The sequence below is a fragment of the Microcebus murinus genome, chromosome 24 (genome assembly GCF_040939455.1).
Source record: "Microcebus murinus isolate Inina chromosome 24, M.murinus_Inina_mat1.0, whole genome shotgun sequence".
In the NCBI taxonomy this organism is placed as follows: Eukaryota; Metazoa; Chordata; class Mammalia; order Primates; family Cheirogaleidae; genus Microcebus; species Microcebus murinus.
Window position 1 is genome coordinate 8,838,968 of NC_134127.1, and position 20,857 is coordinate 8,859,824.

The window sequence follows — 20,857 nt, forward strand, 5'->3', positions numbered from 1 at the left end:
TTTAAACAGCAAAAACAACCATTTACAAGTCTCTGCAAACAAAGTTACCTGGACCAATTTCTTTCCAAAAATAAAATAAAACAGACACTCTCAATTTTTAGGATACTAGTGTAGACTTTTTTTTTTCCTTAGGCACCAGTCCAAACACTTAGCACAGAGTTTCCCTGTAGGCTTTAAAGTGTTAACCAACCGTCTACCCCAACTTTTCAGGAGAAAACTCTTTTCCACTCTGCTTTTCCAAGCTTATCTCCAATGCAGCAGCTGTGCATCTAGCCAAACTGGCTACTGTGATGCTTTTAGGCAGCAGTAAATCTTTTCCACTTATTGCAAATGTCACAATATCAATGGCCTGGCTTGGCAAAAAAGAAAAGACAAGAAGACTATATGGAATATATAATCTATCTATCTCTATATATATGGAATCTATAATCACTCAGTAGAAGAATTTACCTTAAGAAAATAATTCTGCAAACTTTACAACATACTTTCTGACATGGTTCCAGACAAGGAATGTTTCTTTGCTAGATTTCCTCAGATGATCTAATTACAAGATTGACTTAAAGAGCTTTTCAAAGGGCCATCTTTCTTTCTCTGGACAACTGCATCAGGCACATTTTAATTCAAGACTTCAGTTTAAACTGATAAAGACAAAGAAGTGATCTTGTCCTCCTGGGGAATTTTGCTTTTCTATGCAGGACCTGCACTTGCTTTTTATAGCCTGCCATTCCACCTGGGTATTGTTTCTTGGTCATTTTGCCAGGTGGGAAGAGGCAGCGAATGCAGTGATGTCTGTCAGATCTTTAATAATGCTTCAGGGACTCGATAAAAGGATACAAAGCAGTGTCTGCATGAAGGAGGTTTTCCCTAATTACACCTGGAAAATAAGCCTCTTTAAAATAAAATAAAAAATCTTTGCCACTGAAACTTGTGTGTACGTGAAATACTCTTGAATCACAAGCACAAATCAAGTTTTCCTATGTTTCTACAACACATCACTCTACTTTATATGGAACACAATGTCTGGAAAAGGTATTCTTTACTCTTCGTTACCATCTAGAGGGAAAACAGAAGGAGTATTTCATCACAGATTCCCTCCCTCACCTGCTCTTTTAACTCTATGAGATTTAACACGTTATTAAGAATCAAATTCTCTGATCTTTTACTTTTTTCTACCAAGTAAATATTCATCAATGGTAAAGAATGATAAAAACAGAACAAGAATAAACTACAAACATTTTTTAAATAAAAAGCTAGAGAAAACTCCTCCCTTCTATAGCGACGCTCTGAACAATCTGACTAGTCATGGTTTCACCGTTGTCAACTTTCCATTGTAAAGCCACTGCAGTGACCCAGCGCAAACAGCAATATATTGTTCTGTATCGTTTTAAGAGCGTGGGCTCCCTTTGCTCACAGGTTATTAAACCGGGCTGCTGCAATCTGCCAGGCTAAGATGACACGTCTTAAAAAAAGAAAACAATGTACCTTACTAATGGATCTTGTCCTTTTTAATGAATGCCAAAGAAGCTATTTAAACATTTAATTATAGAAGACAAGACTAATTCGGGGAAATCCCTTCATGCAGAATTGTACTGCATCCTGCACAAAATAAAGCTGCTGCCCCTAGTAAGTGCTCAGTAACCAAAACTACAATCTGGGCAGGACAGCAGTAGTCTTAAGCTGCTGAGGGGTGAGCATCGTAAATGTTTTAAGACTTGCTGGAGCATGAGAAAGAACCAACTAAAACACAAAGGTGGGGAGAGTGGTTAGGAAATAGGAAGGAGAGACAGAGGAAGACAACTGGGGTAGCTTGGGGTTGCTGGGAGGTAGATGGTACTGGAAAAGGTGATAGGAGGTCTATAATGGGAAGACACAAAATAGTATTCACTGGTGAATGGAAGTCACATTTGCACATCTACAAAAGGATGATCTGACGTTTTAATTTTAAAAAGTGTTTGAAACAAATTGAGTTTAACTTAAATTCAAGCATGACTTGGCAGATGCTGAACTTTTGCGTCTCCAACCTCAGATTTAACAATCCGGATAGAGGGAGCTGCAGCCAGAGCACCGGCTCCTGGTTCAGACCAGGAGTTCACGAGATCTTTTTACTGATCCCGGAGATGCCAGCCGGAGCCTCTGAGTCACATGATTCGCTTCCACTAAACCAGGCAAGTAAAACGCAAGGAGAAAGGGAAACAGCTATGTGCTCTTAGAGAACATCTTTTGGGACCTCACACCCACCCCATGCCTTTGTTCACCATCGCTTGTCTCTCTCTCTCTACTTACAAAGTTTAGGAGCAGTTTGGAGATTAGTTTCTGTTGTTTGTGGCTGAGTTGCTGACTTGGGTGTTCTCACCTCAGGGTTCCGGGTGGGAGAAGGGAAGGAGGACGCAGTGGACGGCAGGAAAGAAAAAGCAAAAATACGATTCTTGGGCGTCGGTGCCGCTGCAGGCTCAGAGGATACGCCAGCATTGTCAACCTGCACCGTAACTTGAACCTCAGTCTCAGACGGAGCCCTGGGGACAGGGGAGGCGTAGGCCTCAGAGGACACCCACCCAGCTGAGGCAGCAGTTGGATCCAGAGAAATAACAGGGTCCTGGCCTAACCCCCCGGGGTCAAGGTGAGTCGGAGAGTCATACTCGAATATCTTGTCCACAAATACCCACTTGAGGCCGGCGATGCAGAGGCAGAGGCTGACCAGGCAGGCCAGGATGGGCACAATGCAGATTTTCTCGGAGTTGAGGCACCCTCTCAGGCGCTCGGCTTCCAGGCACACGCAGCAGGGCACGGCCAGGCCCACGAGCCCGGGGCTTCTCGCGTCTTCGGCGTGGGGCTCTGGCATGTCTTCTGCTGCCGGAAGCCCGTCTAGAGAGGGGTCTGCACTCAGCTGGGTGGAGGGGCTGGAGGACCTCTCGGCGGCGGCCTCGGACATGTCTGGGGAGGAGATCTCCATCGGCTCACCTCCAGAAGGCCTGGCCGCTCTCACGGTCCATTACCACGCAGGGCCCCCCCCAACCAAATGATACAGCATCTCAGAGGGGGAAATCGATAAGCCGTCCAAGTCCAAGGCCATTATCAAAAGCAAGAAGAGTTCAGGAGGAAGGAACAAGGAAAGGGGGAAAAAAAAAAAAAAAAAGCTGCTAGCATCTACAAAAGTGTACCGCAATTAATTCTTGAGCTGCTGTTCCTGGGCCACTTTGCTAGTTCTTTGCAAGGCTTCTCCACACCATCCCGGCTGCTGGTCGTGGGGGACAGGCGCCGGCACAGAGAGAGCGAGAGAACGGCAGGCGGGGCTCGCCGGGGAATTTAGGTGAACCAGTAGCCCAAGCCGAAAGGCATGTTCCTCACCTCGGGCATCTGAAGCTGGTGTCTGCTCAGATGGAGGACACAACTGTCATGCAGGAGCAGCAAAAGCAGGAGCAGGACCAGCGGCGGCGGCGGCAGCAGCGGCGGCGGCAGGAGGGGCAGCAGCGACAGTAGCAACAGCATCCTGTTGTGTTCCCGCGGCGGCTGAAAGCGGCTGAATCATTACAGAGCAGCAGGTGCCTGCCCTCCGAGCATCCCTGCGAGCGGCCGGCCGGCGCGCAGGGCCCGGAGGCAGGAGCGCGCGGGGAGGGGCGGTGACGCGCTCCCCGCCCCGTCCCCACCCCGCCCGGCTACTCCTCTTTGTCCTTCTGGAGCGCTCATTCACTTTCTTCCTCTGCGGCTCTGCCCGGCTTCGGTCTCTTGCTCTTGCTCTTCCCCCTTCTCGTCCAAACACATTCTCTCTCTCTCTCTCTCTGTCCTATCCCGGTCCCCACCCCCCCCCCTTCTCCCCACACTCTCGACCTGCTGGCTGCTCTGAGTAAAATCAGCGCACCCAGCAACACAGGACTGCCAGTGACTTCCTATTTTATCCAATTAGAAGGAATAAAGGCCATCAAATCAAAGAGAAGCAGGCAGGCACCAGTGAAGCTGAGTCCCCACGGCCCCTTTCCTTCTCTTCCTCTTTCTTTCTCTACAAAAGCAGCCCCAGTCTCTCCCCCCACCGCACCCCCCCCACACCCCCACCTTGCTTGCTTTCAGTCTGGCTGGCTCTGCTTCCTGCACCCACTGTTGGGTCAGAAAAAGCCAGCGAGATCGATGCTAGCAATCTAACAAAGCTGGGATGGGGTGGGGTGGGGGGGGGATGTAGGTGGGACCTTATGGGTTGGACCTGAGGCTTGGCAAAGTCTGATATCTGATTCCTCCCTGGAGAGGTGAGCTTTTTAAGAGCAATTTCTTCCTGCCTGCTGCTGAGAGATAGCATTCCTTCCCTAGCCCTCTAATAAGTTGTGCTCACCAAGACGACTGGTATTACCTGATTTTCAACCACCAGTTCCAACATTTTTATCCTAACCATGGACAGCTCTGCCTTTAGCCCGTTTTTGCAACGATCGTGAAAGACTTTGGCAATGTCCAGTGTGAAATGCTGAGTGTGTACGCTGGAGGCAGGGAGTGCTCAGGGAGGGGATGGAAGTCCACATGTCCCCATTCTGGTCCCCTTTAAATTTCCATTTCCCTTGTCCCACCCAAAGCAGACTAGACTAATGTCAAGTGAACAGGAAGCACTGGCAAGTAAGAGAGCTACGAGGGAGCAAAAGGCTACCGCTTCATTTTCAAATTAGCCTTTCATAGTGACTGCACACTGCAGAGATCTGAATTCCCTGGGCACTGTAATATACACCACATGTCCTCAGCTATAACCTCACTGCAAGTACTAAGAAGAGTTTTCTATAAGAGCATGCATGCCTGCTGGGTTAGGTTTCAGTAGCTTTACCTCGCAGATAGTTTTCAATGCTGAGGTTTTTCTTTTTTCTTTCTTTCTTTTAAAACAGCAGTCATTAAAATACCAGGAAAAATGCACCATCACTAACAGAGAGCACAGCCTCCCCCAAGCATTCAGTTGCCTGTCAGTGAGCACTAAATGCATCTGAACCGTTAATCCACACTTACTGCGACTGGACGTCTCAATGGTTTCCAAGGAACCATTTTGTTCCCCTAAGTCAATAGGAGTCTTTAAAACTCTCTCTAAATCTATACTATGTATCTATCACACGAGTCCCAGAAGTGGTAAAATTTAGAGCTCAAGTCCTGCGAAAATCTGCTTTAAGCACATATTTTGTACGGCACAGTCTTCACTGCTTGGAGTATGTTTCAGCTTTAAATGGCAGGAGATAAGAATATGATCATTTCCTTCAAGATGAAATTAGTCCATAATTATGGATTATTTAAAGGGTATTAATATCTTAAAATGTGTTTGCTGCACTGTAAGTAACAAAAACAAAATTCTGAACCAATTTGCATAATTGTAACCATGACTATGACAAGCTTATAGGCCAAATGAGTTATCCTTAAGTTCATCTGTCTGTAACCTGCATTTATATACCAGTAACTGGTATTTAAAAATAATTCCTGTGCTTATTTTGTAGCTTTAACTCTTTGATTTTAAAGTAGTGAGAGCTTTCTTACACAGATGCTAACAATGAACATGAAATTTCATAGAAAAATCTCCATTGAAGCATTTAATGTACATTATTTCTGATCTTCACTAACCCCACTCATTCCATATTATCTGGAAAATAAAGAAACATGGGCTCAGGCAGCTTAGGTAATTTAGCCACGGACACACAGCTATTAAATGAGAGGGCTAAGATTTGAACAAGGTCTGACCCAGGCCATTTCTCCAAAAAATACTGCTCTTCCTTTTTAATCAAAAGAGTGCATCTGATTATGTACTGCTTACATATAAATTCAATGGGAGAGTAAGATAACCAAGATGTATAACAATGAAACAGGAATTATTACCTTAATATGATTTGTAAATAAACTTAAGGGTACCTAGTTTCCAAAATAAGACTTCTAAAATTTTACCAAGTGATTTTGAGAAGTTATAAAGATTAAGCATGGACCATTTAAATATCATCTATATAGAGAGCTCTGCCACAGTCTCAGTTTCAGGATTTTCTTTGGGAAGCTATTTCAGTTATATATTGCTGTGAAACAAACCACCCTGAAATACCTTAAAATGACAACCATTTTATTATATCCCAGGAGTCTATAGGTTTACTGGGCTCAGCTGAGCGGTTCTTCTGCTCCATTTGATGTCACCTGGGGTTGCAATCAGCTAGAGGTGCAACTGGGCTGAAACATTCAAGATGGCTCACACACATGACTGGCAGCTGTTGCCACATGTCAGTTGAGAGCTCAGATAGGGCTATCGAATGGTACACAAACATGTGCCCTCTCCATGTGTCTTGAGCTTTTCACAGCATGGTGGCCAGGTTCTGAGAGGAAGTATCCCGAGAGAGAGAAAACACAAGCTGTCAGTTATCTTAAAAGACCAGGTCTGGAAATGGCATAAGTTATTTCCACTGAATCCAGTTGGTTAAGCAGCTCCAGTGCCAGTCCAGATTCAAGGACAGAAGAAATAAATCCCGATGGAGAGAGTGACAAAGAATTTCCAGCCACAATTACCTCAGCACAGAACGTAAGGAAGTAAATGCTAGTAAGTCAACCTGGGTCAAGGGGAGACACAGTAATATAGAATGGGATTTGAGAGAACAAAGTCAAATGTACTTATATTTCCACTTTCATAATATTCCAGCTTCCTTCTCAGCCTGCTTCAATGAAGAAAGAAATCCTATTATATCACCAAATAAAAAAATACTAAAATACCTCTGCTACTTCAATTCAAGATAGTCTATTTAGTTCTACATTACTCTTATTTATTTTACTATCAGAAGAATGTAGGATAGCTCTAGCAGATGAGACAAGATGACAAATGCCATTTTGCTTTTGACCATATTACCCACTTATTTTCTCTTTTACTTTTTTTCCCCTTTGTATTTTAGCTATTTGACTCTGAAAGTATATCTGAAAATGGTTATCCTTGCTCCTAAATTTTACGGCTGAACAAAGTTCAATGACAGCAATAATTTCATTTTGGGAGATAATGATGTACAAGGGGTAACTATTTGCTAATGAGTTCTAAAATTTTGATTTTTTTCAAAGAGAGCTCTAGGGCCTAAAGATAACTTTAAGAACTTGCTGCTTCTATGAGAGGCTTAGAGTACCCATATGGACCTGCCAGCCACCCCCTACCTGTCCAAAAACATCCCCTCTGTTGGGTCTCAGATCCTACTTGGGGTCCTTCCCATTCTTCCAAATCACAGACATTTCTTAACTATACCATTTACTGGGGCACATTTTCACAGTCTTGTGTCACTATATAATTGCATCACATATACCGGACTGACAAATGCGATTTGGTTGAATGCAGGGACTCTCTGTACTTGGTTGTTTCAAACCTAGAGCTGTGCTATTCATTCAATGCATACATTCTGTTTGGTTTTATTTTTTATTTGAGATTGAATTATACAGATTATAGTGCCTCTCATAAATTGGCAGGCTTCCTTCATATTGATCTGTCTTGAATACCCTCTATACCCCCCTCCATTTTTCCAAATCTTTTAATGTCCAAATTAAAATTATCAAGTTTTCTGTATTCCAAAATATGCCTTAAATGAATTTAGTCCACTCTAGTGAAACTCTGTTATCCCAACTATGCTCAACCTCCAACCAGCACAGATCCTTTCAGTGGATGGAAAGTTTGGAGTATACCAATATTTAATCATTTTTCCTGCAATTCTTCTGTCCCCAGCTAAACAGAAAAGGTCTCTGAGAGCAAACCAAATCCATGAGCTGTTTGATGTTCTTCTACATTATTTATGATGCAAAATGGGTGAGATGAAACTCATTTCACCCTACTTATTGTGCAGGTATTTTCTGCCCACTTTGAGGGTGAGTCAAAACTCTGATTGTACTTTATTCTTACCCAATGAAAATGCTCCCAGAGAAGACAATTTGACTTAATTTCAAGCATTACTTTGTGAGATGCTGTATCAAATGCCTGATATTGACTGTGCTTCTGTGTTCTCATTTTGCAACATGATGATCAATGTACTCTGGCACAATGTGTTCTTTATGAGTTTAGATCCTTTGCAACTCAAGATACAGTAAATGATCTCAAAGATGAGGATGTGAGAATTTTATATAGAATGATAATTTTGTTGTATGTGACAGTTATAGTAAGTTTATGTTTTTACTTTACTTTTACAGTAAGTTTACTTTCAGAGAACCTATTAATTCCTCGCTCCTCATAAGTAAAATCATGAGTTATACACAAACACCGTTGACTGATAATTTTACAAGTCACTTTTCTTCTAAAATTACACTAGACATGATCTGGAACTAGATGGAGGTGGTGGCTGCACAACATTTTGATGAGATGCCGCTGAGTTGCTGATTTTAAGATGGTTAACCTTGCTATGTGATTTCAACTCAATGGAAAAAATTACACTGGACACTCAGCATGGTTTCGGCTTCTCCATTTAATTTTAAAAGGAAAACACGTCATCTCTGACCACTTGTACCAGTGGACTGCCCTAAAATAATGAGACCTTGTTATGAGTAGGTTGCCCCTTCTTCCAGAAAGCATCAATAGGTAATCAGCATTGAATCTCTGACACTTATTAACCATAAACTCTGACTTCATGTTGCAATATGTATATTTACATAATATACATATATATAATAATATACATACTGATAATGCAATATGTGTATTTTAAGTAGGAGAATGTGAACAAAGTTGAAGAATGGGGAAATAATGTCTTAAGGGAATCAAATGGGAAAGAATGATAAGCCTTTGCTCAAATTCTCAAAAAACTTCTTTTGAATTGAGACTCTCAATGACATATCGATTTATTACATCTTTTTTGAGCTTCTGTGATCCTTGGGGTGAAGTACTGTACTAGAAACCTGTGCAAAGGATGAGGGGAAAGTGGCAGTTATCCTGTAGTATCTGTATTTTCTACGCAGCATGCTTTGTTATCAAATGGGTGATAAACTCACCCCAAATGTAAGCTGCATAAGACCAAGCACTTGTGTCCACATCCACTGCGATAGCCTAGTACCCAGAACATGCCCAAACACACAGAAGGCAATAAGTATTTGTTGAATGAATGTATCACAATGAAAACTACCACACTGCAGAGTGTCAACTACGGGAAAACAGACAGGGGTACTAAGATAGAGAGATTGACCCATGTGAGTAAATGCAAACAATGTTAAATTATTGGGGGGAAGCAGATGTGTGTGTGATAGAAAAAAAAGCAAAATAAAAATTACCTTTATAATGTCTACTCTGATGTTATGTGGATGGATGGTCATTCATAATGTTTACTAGAGCAATACAGGCTGGCTTAGTTACCCTGAACAAGCATCTCTGCTTTGTTTCATTAATATTCACCAATACAGTTAAGTTCGGGGGATAGAACAACACAGCTAACAGAGTGTTCAGTTTGTTTGGTTTTCCCTCAAGTCTTATGGCAAATGTAACAAAAATGCAAAAGATACTTAGGCTTTTGTGCACAATGTACAATGTACATGTACAATCATATTTAACAAAAATAATAATGGATATATTTTTATGCAATAAGAGAAATTTGGGTTAAAAACAAGGAAGAAATACCTCTGATAACCAATGTCCGTTTAATACAAATTCAGTAAAGTTTCAAAAATCAAAGTCCTGGAACTTGATTTATTCTTAAGCACTAGTTATTTGTTTAAAGTTCAGTTGCTGGTTACCTAACTCTACAAAATGGTCCCTAAGCCGGGCACGGTGGCTCACGCCTGTAATCCTAGCACTCAGGGAGGCTGAGGCGGGTGGATTGCTCGAGGTCAGGAGTTCGAAACTAGCCTGAGCAAGAGCAAGACCCCATCTCTACTATAAAGAGAAAGAAATTAATTGGCCAACTAATATATATATATATAAAAATTAGCCGGGCATGGTGGCGCATGCCTGTAGTCCCAGCTACTCGGGAGGCTGAGGCAGAAGGATTGCTTGAGCCCAGGACTGTGAGGTTGCTGTGAGCTAGGCTGACGCCACGGCACTCACTCTAGCCTGGTCAACAAGCGAGACTCTGTCTCAAAAAAAAAAAAAAAAAAAAAGGTCCCTAAATCAAACCAGAAATATGGTTAGTATATAGCACAGCATATTACTTAAAGCAAATGCTCTAGAAATATGTGTTAATTTGATCTTTAAATCTCCTGCTTAAAATAGAGAGACATGGTTGAGCATGAGGTTATATACATGTGAAGCAGTTCTGAATTACCCATAAGAGGGTACCAGCTACTCAAGAGACTCTGAAACTTCACATAAATCCATATATAAAATAAACCTGTGCAACTTACCCAGAATAAAGGAACCTTGGGGAAAGAAATTACCTGAAGGGTTGTACTTTTAAACATGGTCCAGATTTCTAAATCTGAAAAGACTTCAGCCAGAGGAAACATCTTACAAAACACATTTTTCTTACAGTCTACACAGTTCTTTCTCCTTGTTGCTGATCAAAATGAAAACGTAAAGTTGTACCAAAGGGAAAAAAAAAAAGGGGGAAGAAATAAAAATATACGCAGTTTCCAGAAGTGATTCGGCATTCCTGGGCAGCCACCTAGCTGACAGGCAATACAGCTGTAAGGTCACAGAAGCAGATGCTCATAGAAGCAGAAGTATTTGATTTAAACTGAAATGCCAATCTCATATTTCTCTGCTGCTTCTCAGCCCAAGGGGTGGAAACTTTTCCTGCATTGTCACAATTTTTATTACTTTAAAAATACGAATTTGAAAGCCAAAAGATAAAAATATCTTATGATTTGACCTCCAACTCAAAACTTTCTAGCATCCATCACACAATACATTGCTGGAGTCTGATGTGCTAAAAAAAAAAAAAAAAAAAAAAGACTTGTTTCTTTTCTTTTATTTCCATGCCAGAAATTATCTGGGGTAAAGGACTTAGGTTTAATGCAAAGACAAACCACAATCTCAATAATAATAAGAGTCAAATTTTCATCAACTTAGTGTTGGAGCTGGAATAGGCCTTACCCATGAATTTTATTTTATACAAGAAAAAAGTTCCCAGGAGGTAAAAAATAACCTGCTTAGAGTCACATGGGAATTAATTTCACAGTCAGGACCAGAATTCATGTTTATTGCTCTTACCTTTCAATGAGTTTCTACAAAGAAAATCTCTTCAGTTACGTACTGCTAATGTAGATACAGACACTTGGTTGAAGAGTTTATATTTTCTGTCACTAAGGCCATGGATGATGTATAGAAATATCTCACTTTGACCCTTTCACTGGGACTGTGTCTACTTGAAAGTTTACTCCATTTTAACACTCCTGTGGTCACTTGTGGTCCCAACTCTACTTAACGGTCCTCTTTCTGAAAGATATTCAGAGACCAATGTTCACATTTGGACTCAGTTATTCAACAGTATTTCATCAAACTAAGTGGATACACGGAGTGTGGGCTATAGAACCCAACACTTTTCAATTGAGAATAGGCTGGAGGTGAGACATTACCTACATGGTGAGACCATTACAATTAGCTTTATTGCTGATATGCAGAGGTATATAGAGAATCTCGGGTACAGCTAAGAAGGAAGGGTATCTTCAGGAAGGAAGGTTGTCACGTCAAAATGGAAGTCACCCTAATACGTGAAGTGGTTCAAACACATAGTATATCAAGAATGGTCAATATCTGAGAATTAGGGGGCCAAGGTTACATCCTCTTTTAAAGTAGAGAATTAAAAGACCAGGACAGGGGAAGGAGTGATTGTCAGGGAACAGGAAAAAGAAGGCTTCTGCTGGCCAAGTCATAGTCAGAAATAGGATCACTAGAAAACCTCAGGTCCAAATATGGTGGATTATTCAAGAAAAAAAGCATATTGCATTTGCTGGCATAATTCATTACCTACATATTCTTTTAAAGAATAAAAGTATACATAACATGCATACTGAGATGTTTGGGGGGAGAATGAACCCATATATGCAACCTACTTGAAATGACATCAAAGAATAAAAAGTTGAATAGATAAATGTGTAGGCATTTGATAGGCAAATATAGGTAAAAAGTTAATGGTAAAATCTAGGTATTGGGTATAAGTTTGTTTACTATACAATTCATTCAGCTCTTCTGTGTTTGAAAATTTTGTAATAAAATGCTGGAATTTTTTTTATTTTTTATTTTAAGGTGGTTTCTGCCCATTATAGAGAATCCGTCTTGATACGCTATAGTAAAGTTTTATTATACAAATTCATTACCTCTGCCAAACACACAATCCACCAATTCTGCATCTAGTAACCTACACTTGGTTAAATTCGCTTCCTACATTGCCATTCCCCTCCCCCCACATCCTGCCTAGCCCTACCACTTTTACTTTAAGGAACTGATTTTTAAGATGAATTTCAAAACTACATCAAGGGTAAAAGACATATAATTTGAACCATTATCTAATGACAGTGAGGTGTCTTTATGTGGCAAACCATTAATTGCTGTAGAAAACCTAAGAGCTTTTTCTGCACCCCTCCCCCTACTCAATATCATCTTATGTATTAAGAAGGGATTTTCTCCTAATGCTATACTTCCATCACCAGGGAATTGGAACATCTATGGCTGATGTGACCAGGGGAAATGTACAGTTCACACTGCTGAAAAAATCGGAAGGGTTAGGTGGAGAGCTTCATTCTGTTGAAATAAATAGAATCTGTGGATTGCATGGGACACTCCCAGACTAAATATACCTTTTCCAATGGTCACCTGGTCAGTGGACACTAGAAAGCCAGGGCTGTGATGTGGAGGTTGAGCTTCTCCACTGCTGTATTGCCCACCCAGTTATTCCTACAGATATTTTATATAAACTATTAAATATGTATGATGCAATACAAAGCCCCTCTAAAAGCATCTGTATTTAACTAAATCATGTCCCTGACAGTAAGAGGCAGGCAGAGCAATTTAACTTAACAGGAAATGTACTTCTTTTACATATCACTGCAATGCAGAGAGTTTTATGCTTCTTTTTGGCCTCCGTGTACCTTCATAAGAAAGGATAGGCTTAACTTGAATGGTTTGAAATGCTTTTAGATAGATAGAATTCTAAAATGAAACATATGTTTTTTGAAGTGTTTCTCAACAATCCTTCCCTGAGGCTTTGCCACAACTGTCACTAGAGGTCAGAGAAATAACCCACCCTCAGGTTAAGTCTCCTTAACTCGACATTCAATTCTTGGCTTCAGCCCACCCTCTTCTTTCAGCATGTCCTTCCAAATGTCTACTGCTGTCACTGATGGCAAAACATCTAAAAAGATATCTATGGGATCTCCTTTATTCTTCCTTTTCACCCCCAAAAAGATTCCAAGAAAAGAGTTTTGGATGGGAAACTTCAGGGTACATCAAAAGTTAAATTATTGTTACCCATTCACACCCTTAAAACCAAAGAATCTAGTGAGATAAATAGTACTCATTAAGCAGCTTTGCAAGGTGCCTAAGCATTTGGCAATACAGAAGAATAGCAGAGGGTTCTCTAAAAAAATTTTTTTTAAAGTGCAATGAGAATAGAAAATATTTTTAGGCATCTCATGTGCAGAGCTAACTGTACTCTTAGAACAGGTGGCTTTACATAACCTATGGCTAGGAAAAAAAATGTGTTGAATGAGTACAAAAATAATTATCTTACTGTAAAAAAAAAAAATCAAGGCTAAATGCTTGAGTTGTCCAACTCAGAATGAAATGGCATTACTGTAATTGAGCCAATATGCAGCAACTGATCTAGAATGTGATCTTCAGCATTTAAACTAACCTCTTTTCACAAGCTGGCAGGTAAAAAATGGAAAACCTCAGGATGACCTGCTTTTCAAAAGCAGATTTCAAATGTTTAAGGTCACTGTATTAGTTATAATAAAAATAGCTACCATTTCCAAAGACCTACTCTTATATGTTAATTTATGTAGCTATCCATCCAAAGAAGGATTACTAAGTAGTCATGTATGTGCCAGGCATTGTGCTAGGTTTTGGAGGTTTGGTAGCAGGATGTTAAAATAATTTCCATTTTACACTCACTCTTTTCTCTGAAATAGCAAATGGCACCTGTAGAGAGCGAAGGCATGATTCAGATTTTGAGAGTGGTAAGGTCTGAGTCACCTTAGGAAATGGAAGAGATGGCTGACGATGACAAACAGAAGCAGGTCACACACTGTGCCAAGTAGTATAAATACATCAGCCCTTATTAATAATCGCCTGCAAAGTAAGTGGCACCATTCTCATTCTACAGATGGAAAAATAAAGGATTGGAGAAGATACAAAGATAACTCATGATTTCACAACTAATCAGTGGTGAAACCATCAGATTTCAAAGACCATTTTTCCCACGACTGTACAATAACTTTATACTGCATTAACAACTGGCTCCAATGGAAGAATACTTTCAAAAAGAAAGGTCATAAAGATCGGTTACAAAAGAGGTTATGTTTTGCTGAACTCTACAGTAAAATTTTTACTTGGACCTACACAAGACTGAAGTGGGAGAAGAGGGAAGAAAAAGAAGGCAAAATAAGATAATGAGAATGTACAAGTTCACATGCATATCACAATTTCCCCTTTGGACAGATTTATGAGGTCTGTCCAGAAAGTATCCAGCCAGGTAATATGAATATGTATATTAACAATGGCTGGATACTTTCCAGACAGAACTCAGTATTTCTTAAATTAGTGCACCTTTTCTCAACACCAATTTAATGTGCGACATTGGGTTGTCATCTTAATTGTGTTATGCGGCTTAATATTGGTCATGATGAAGCCACCCCATTTAAACGCTATTGCTGGTAAACATATTAATCAAAAAAATGTTAATGTACTAAACAGTATGATGGGTCCTCTGTTGCTTATTTCTTCTAACATCAACATGATGAGGGAAGAAGGCAATTCCAGAAACTCAGAGCTTAGTAGGAAAATACAATTTCCCTTTCAATTTTTTAAAGGAAATGTCGCATTGAAAACATTGTGCCATTGCAGCAAATTAGCAATTACTCGAATTTAAGTGAAAAGGGAAGATGTGGTCTTTAGGTAATGCTTCCTCTGCCACAGATTTCCCATTTAATTTTTAAATGTAAGCTTTTTCTAAGTTTTTCCAGATACATCCTAGTTTTGTCTTTGGCAATTTCTTTCTTTTCTTTTCTTCTTTTCTTTTCTTTTTTCTTTCTCTTTCTCTCTTTCTTTCTCTTTTCCTTCCTTCCTTCCTTCCTTTCTTTCAGTGATGATTTAGCAAGTGCCTCAAATGTACATAAGACTGAGAGGAAGAGGAGGAAGGCATAGGGGAAAAAGACTTCCAGCTTCCACAGTATTTATATTCTAATGGAAATCTTAGTTTTCCTATTCTTAGCCAGACACAAAGGCAAAGATTTAAGAAGTGAGAGTCCATAGTCTTATAATGAATTTTATTTGTGCAGCTGACACACTGGAGTTTATTTATTTATTTATTTTTAAATGAGCCTGTCAGGAAACACTGTTTATTGTATACGTATGTCTAAGTATCTGAAATTTTCTTTCACTCAAGATCCAGTTATGAAAATGTTTTCTTCTGATAATGTTTTGTTTTGACTAGTGATAGAAAAGGAATGCAGAGATTCAATTCCAGAAGGGACAGACCATGGTTAGGCAAGAGCCCTTTGGATATATTGGTCAATTAGAGGCAGAAAAACATAATCCATCTGTTTCCATTCTCAGTAACCATCAAAACAAAACACCCACCAAAACAGACTAGTAGTAATGTAATGATTAGCTGATTTTTTAAAAAAGCTGTTAGCTTGATTGTTTTGGGTGGGTAGATTAAAATAAATAAAATGAATACAGCACTTATATATTATTTTATTATTATCTTTTTTGCAAATGAGAATTCTCATTTACTGGTGATGCCAAGTAAGTTTCAAAGTACAGTGAACTATTAAATGTGTTAACTTCATAGAAAGTCTAAAATTTCACCAAAGAAAAAAATGATAGTCAAAATGAAAAAGAAAAAATTAAATTATATGCATGCAGATATAGATCTAATGATCTAATTTAAAAAGTAGTTGCTTATAGAACTTAGTCTAATCAATAAGGAAGTCTGATATCATTCAAAAAGTAAGTATTAAGTATTTTGATTAAACATTAGTTCTGGTAAAAACTTAGCTCTGCAAAATCACTGGCATGTCAAACGCTAAAGAGAACCAGTTTTAGTATTAAAGAAAGTAATAAGCTATCAATCTTCATAAATGCATGAGCTGCTCAGAGATGAATAAAGATGGCAATTAAAGAAATCAATAATAAAATGATCAGGATTAATATCCTTTATCTAGTTAGAAACATAATTTTTCTTGTTTTAATTAATTCTGATGAAAATATACAAGGTTGTAGAACAACAAGTTCCTCACTCAACATCTAAATCAATTTGAACTTTTTATTGTTACAACATAATCTTAAATGCTGAACACTGTCATTCTGTGACATGTCCAATTATGGCATGTCCAGTGAAGAAAAGGGCATATAATGTGGTGAAACTTGCTTATTTTCTATCAACATTACTTGAAGGTACATTTTAAAAGAACACTGCTAAAATGATTTTCATTTTTAAAAATGGGTTTCTCCTATTTAAACACTAATTTCTCTGATGCTCAAAAGTGAAACATTAACTTTTAATTACCTACCTTTATAAACACTTTGAAGTTAAAAGTGTGAGTATACATTACTTACCTTGCTAATAGCTTATTAATTCTTCATTACAAAACCAATACTTTTTTACACCACTAAGCTACTTGGAGCATTAGGTATTATCTTTAACCAATATCTCCTTGCTACTGGTTCTTAAGAACAAGGTGCACACACCCTACTGTCCCCAAAATCAATGGATTCTGTGTACATTAAAGGAGGTTTTAAAAATGAGGAGTAAATGAGGTCCAATTATGGGCAACAGAGTCTCAAAGGGTCCTAGATTAACATTGCCAGCGCATGGCATGTTGAATTAAACGTGCAGTTTAGTCTGCAAAGGTATTCTTTTTATGTCTCTTGTTTATGTCTACTATAAATACCATAAGCATTCCATTACCATTAACCCAGTGATTAATGCAGATATCAGAGTCAGGTCCTAATCAGTGATAATAACTGCCTATAACTATTCCGACAACTGTTCATCTCCCAGGTCTTTTACCCTGACTAACAAAGAGATGCCTACAAAAGTCTGAGAGTTCATGTAGTTACAGGAAACCACATGCATTATTTATAAGGATGCAGAGGCTAGAAAGTTCGGCTGCGCCACTTACCCTAGCAGTAGCAGGCTCTAAGCTATTGGCAATAGGAACCTTGCCAGTGCATTAGAAGATGAGACAGAAGCGATCCCTGCCAAATAAAATAGCTAAGTAATAACAAATGTTAAAAAAAGAAGAGCCCTGGGGGTTGGAGGGAGACTTGAGATCACTCCCGAAGCACAATTCAGGAGATCACCCAGCTTTTGCAGTCAATACAGAAAGAAGAGCTGTAATCCCAATTAATTCTTTGTGTCTTATCTTTCTCAAGTGCTTGCTTTTTAATTACGGTCATGCACTCTTTTTTTTTTCAATGTTATTACAGTATCTGTACACAAATGAGAAATTACAACTGGTATAAAATAGGTATGTGCACAGTAAGATATTTCAAGTTTGAGTATAATTAATTTTGTATTTGTATTTGTCCACCCTGTTTAGGAATCCATATTACTGTTTCAGTGATCCAGGAAAAATCAGCATGTTTGCCCCTTTGATTTCAAAGAAAAAGAAACCCAGACACACACACAAAAAAAAGCCACAATTTCTTATTCTTCATGTGTTCAAACTGATATATTGCTACAGAGAGGTATCTGTCATGGCTTTAAGTAGATTTTGAGATACTGCCATTCAAGTTTCATTTTCTGTTTAATCATTGTCAGTCAATTGAAATTTACACCACAGCACAAGAGGTAGCATGCTTCAAATGTTAACAGCAGCAGGGGAAGAGAATGCCATCTTGCCTAGGGGGAAAAAATACACCTAAAAACTGACAAAATAAGTGGATCTAAACATGCAAAAAAGAAAACTTACTGTAGGGACTGTTAAAACCAAATAATTGGCTGGGCGCGGTGGCTCACGCCTGTAATCCTAGCTCTTGGGAGGCCGAGGCGGGCGGATTGCTCAAGGTCAGGAGTTCGAAACCAGCCTGAGCAAGAGCGAGACCCCAAGAGCGAGACCCCGTCTCTACTATAAATAGAAAGAAATTAATTGGCCAACTGATATATATATATAAAATTAGCCGGGCATGGTGGCGCATGCCTGTAGTCCCAGCTACTCGGGAGGCTGAGGCAAAAAGGATCGCTCGAGCCCAGGAGATTGAGGTTGCTGTGAGCTAGGCTGACGCCACGGCACTCACTCTAGCCTGGGCAACAAAGTGAGACTCTGTCTCAAAAAAAAAAAAAAAAATAAAATAAAACCAAATAATTGTCCATACCAATTTGAGATTTAAACAAAAGCTATGGTTGTATTCTGCATCTCAAAAATGATCTGAAAGTTACCATTAAAATCAAGGATGAAGTACTTGAGGCTAAGTATCCCATAATATGTTTATTCTTTTCTTTGAATAATCTGAGCATTTCGGATATTTAATACATATGCATTTTATCTACAATGCTCTCATCAATATCTCTGCATCTCAAATCTGTGTGTGTAGTGGGTGGCAGAGGGGGAGAGATTCATGGTACTCCTTTTAAATTATGCAAGTACCAAACAAATATAATTTGGTCCCTAAAACTTTCTAATCTTAATGACATTTATCAGAGCAAATGTGTGTATACATTTTCATACCTTGCTTAGGAACCTGGATTCATGGAGCTGATTTGCTCATTGCATTAGGGGAAAAAGGCCATTTCTGAAAGTAGCTCTAATGATCATATGTCCTTTAAGTGTGACAGAAGTCACAAAAAGAGTTTTCTGAGGCTGTTTGTCTTTCACCCTCAACCTCTGCTGTCCATGTGTGAAAAGAACACAGGATGAGGAGTCAGAAAGGCTAGGAGTGAATCTTGCTTCCCTACTACTTGTTATATAACTTGAACAAATACTGAATTGTCTGAGCCTCTGTGAGTCTCTCCATCTATATAATGGGACTGTTATATACTACGTGCTATTATATACCAGGTGCTCAGACAAAAGCATCTGATGCATAGTAGGTGCTCATTTAAAAAATTATTACTGTTTTTTGTTATTTGTTAATGATCATAAGAGAAAAATCCACCTTATTGAAACTACTGTGGTAATTTCCTTATTCCCAAACAAGTGGCTCTTCAGCACCACAGAGAGGAACAGCGACCAGTTAATAAATAGATTCTCAAATAATTTGTGATAATCCCAACAGAGGAGAAATGAATTCCCACGAGTCACCATGAAGACAACTACTTGTGATACAACGAAGAAATTCCTTCCAGATGTAAAAAGTAAAAATACATTTAAGATATAAGCATCCAGAGTACAGATGCTTCTCAAAACGTTACAAATTCCCTGACAAATATTAAGCCAATGTTATTTTTTAAGACTTTAGCTTTAAAATATTTAAATATCTATTTTGGTGATTTCAGGTTAAAGTGATTTTCTATTAATTGTATATGTGCGCTACTTGAAAAAATGATGATAACTGAACTAAAAATATTCACTAACTCACTGTTAATATTGACATCCATTTAATAAATACTTCCTGGGAACTGGCATAGTGATATGTTGTGAGAATAGAAACAAATAAACCAAAATTCCTCCCTTAGTATCTTGCATTCCAGCGTGGGAACTGACGTGCACAGGCCTGTGTTTTTAAACAAGAGCTTTGGAACCACTAAGAGGGCAATGCTGGGGTCTAACATCTCAGTATAACAATGAAATAATAATAGGGTTTGCTTTTGCTCCTTGATTGGACAGAGAATATTTTTTATAATTTCAGAACACCATTTTAATAAAATATATCTAGGTCTATACTTCTAGTAAAAAGGTGAGGGTGGGAGGAAGTTATGACATTTTGAGAAATATTGAGATTATAGCCAACCCTATTCTTTACAAAGACCCTCTCTATCAGAAACTTCTATTAGATGTATTCCTCCATGCACTTTTTACCCTAAAGAGCACAGCCAAGGTTCTAGAAACTTAAAAAAAAAAAAAAAAAGACAGTTTTTTTTATAAGATTTGTTTCTGTGTGTACAAGTAGTACACATTATGTTTCGTTATTTATTTTTTTCCCTAAGCTGAATGAGTTTAAATCTCAGTCTGCTTTACCTGTACTGTAAAAACATTTTTAAACGTTCTAGTAAACCTCTTATGTGCCCTTGAGACATCTATTTCCCTCCTAAAGCTTATCTTGTTTTCACACACAGAGTCTCATTTGCACATACAAGGTAATTCTTCCACCCCCATAATCTATTTATCCTAAAACATACCCAGGGCCTCTTTGTATGGTTTATTTTCTCACAGATAACTTGAGGGAAGTCTGAACAAAGACACAGTTATGCTATGGAGCATCAGGGAAGTGAAATTAAGAAGGTGCTATGAGGACAACAGAGAAAAAGAACCCATCTAGATCCAGTAAGGAAAATGTACAAAACTTATTTAAAAAAAAAAACCCTATTATGGCCACTTAAATAATTTTCTCTTGGATATATGTAAGGCTATTCCTCTTCATGGTCCTTTCATGTCATATTTTATCATAAAAATATATCCTGAGTGACAAGGTGAATTCCTCCGAGTACATTTCATCAGAAGTGAGGCACATTAGGTTTTACAACTTCTGTTTTTGTTTGTTTTAACATAGCAACTTCCTTCAAAGCTTTACAGACTGAGATTTATTTAAAAAATAAAACCACGATGTATTCCCAAAGCCACATTATTTGTGAAGGGCATGAATTTTTATAGTCTGATTAAATAG

At 38.8% G+C, this 20,857-nt stretch overlaps 2 protein-coding genes across 13 annotated transcripts in view; both read right to left on the minus strand.

The window, feature by feature from the left end:
- Window positions 1-20,857, minus strand: part of NRG1 (neuregulin 1) — a 1,019,909-nt gene that overhangs the window by 119,606 nt on the left and 879,446 nt on the right. The window contains exon 1 of one of the 12 annotated variants that reach the window (XM_075997396.1): window positions 2,284-3,115. The exons of 6 other annotated variants lie outside the window; for them this stretch is intronic. In XM_075997396.1, coding sequence (XP_075853511.1) covers window positions 2,284-2,950 — 667 coding nt within the window. In that variant the 5' untranslated portion in view covers window positions 2,951-3,115. Of the gene's footprint in view, window positions 1-2,283; window positions 3,602-20,857 lie in introns of those variants that run through there. 5 more of the 12 variants (XM_075997398.1, XM_075997397.1, XM_075997407.1 and 2 more) reach the window with 5 other exon arrangements.
- LOC142864150 (uncharacterized) lies at window positions 3,304-3,486 on the minus strand. Its single transcript, XM_075997409.1, has one exon. It carries the CDS (start codon window positions 3,484-3,486, stop codon window positions 3,304-3,306), a length of 183 nt encoding a protein of 60 aa, XP_075853524.1.

Coding starts and splice junctions, on each gene's coding strand:
- LOC142864150 (XM_075997409.1), bottom strand. CDS start 3,486: ATGCTGTTGCTACTGTCGCTGCTGCCCCTCCTGCCGCCGCCGCTGCTG.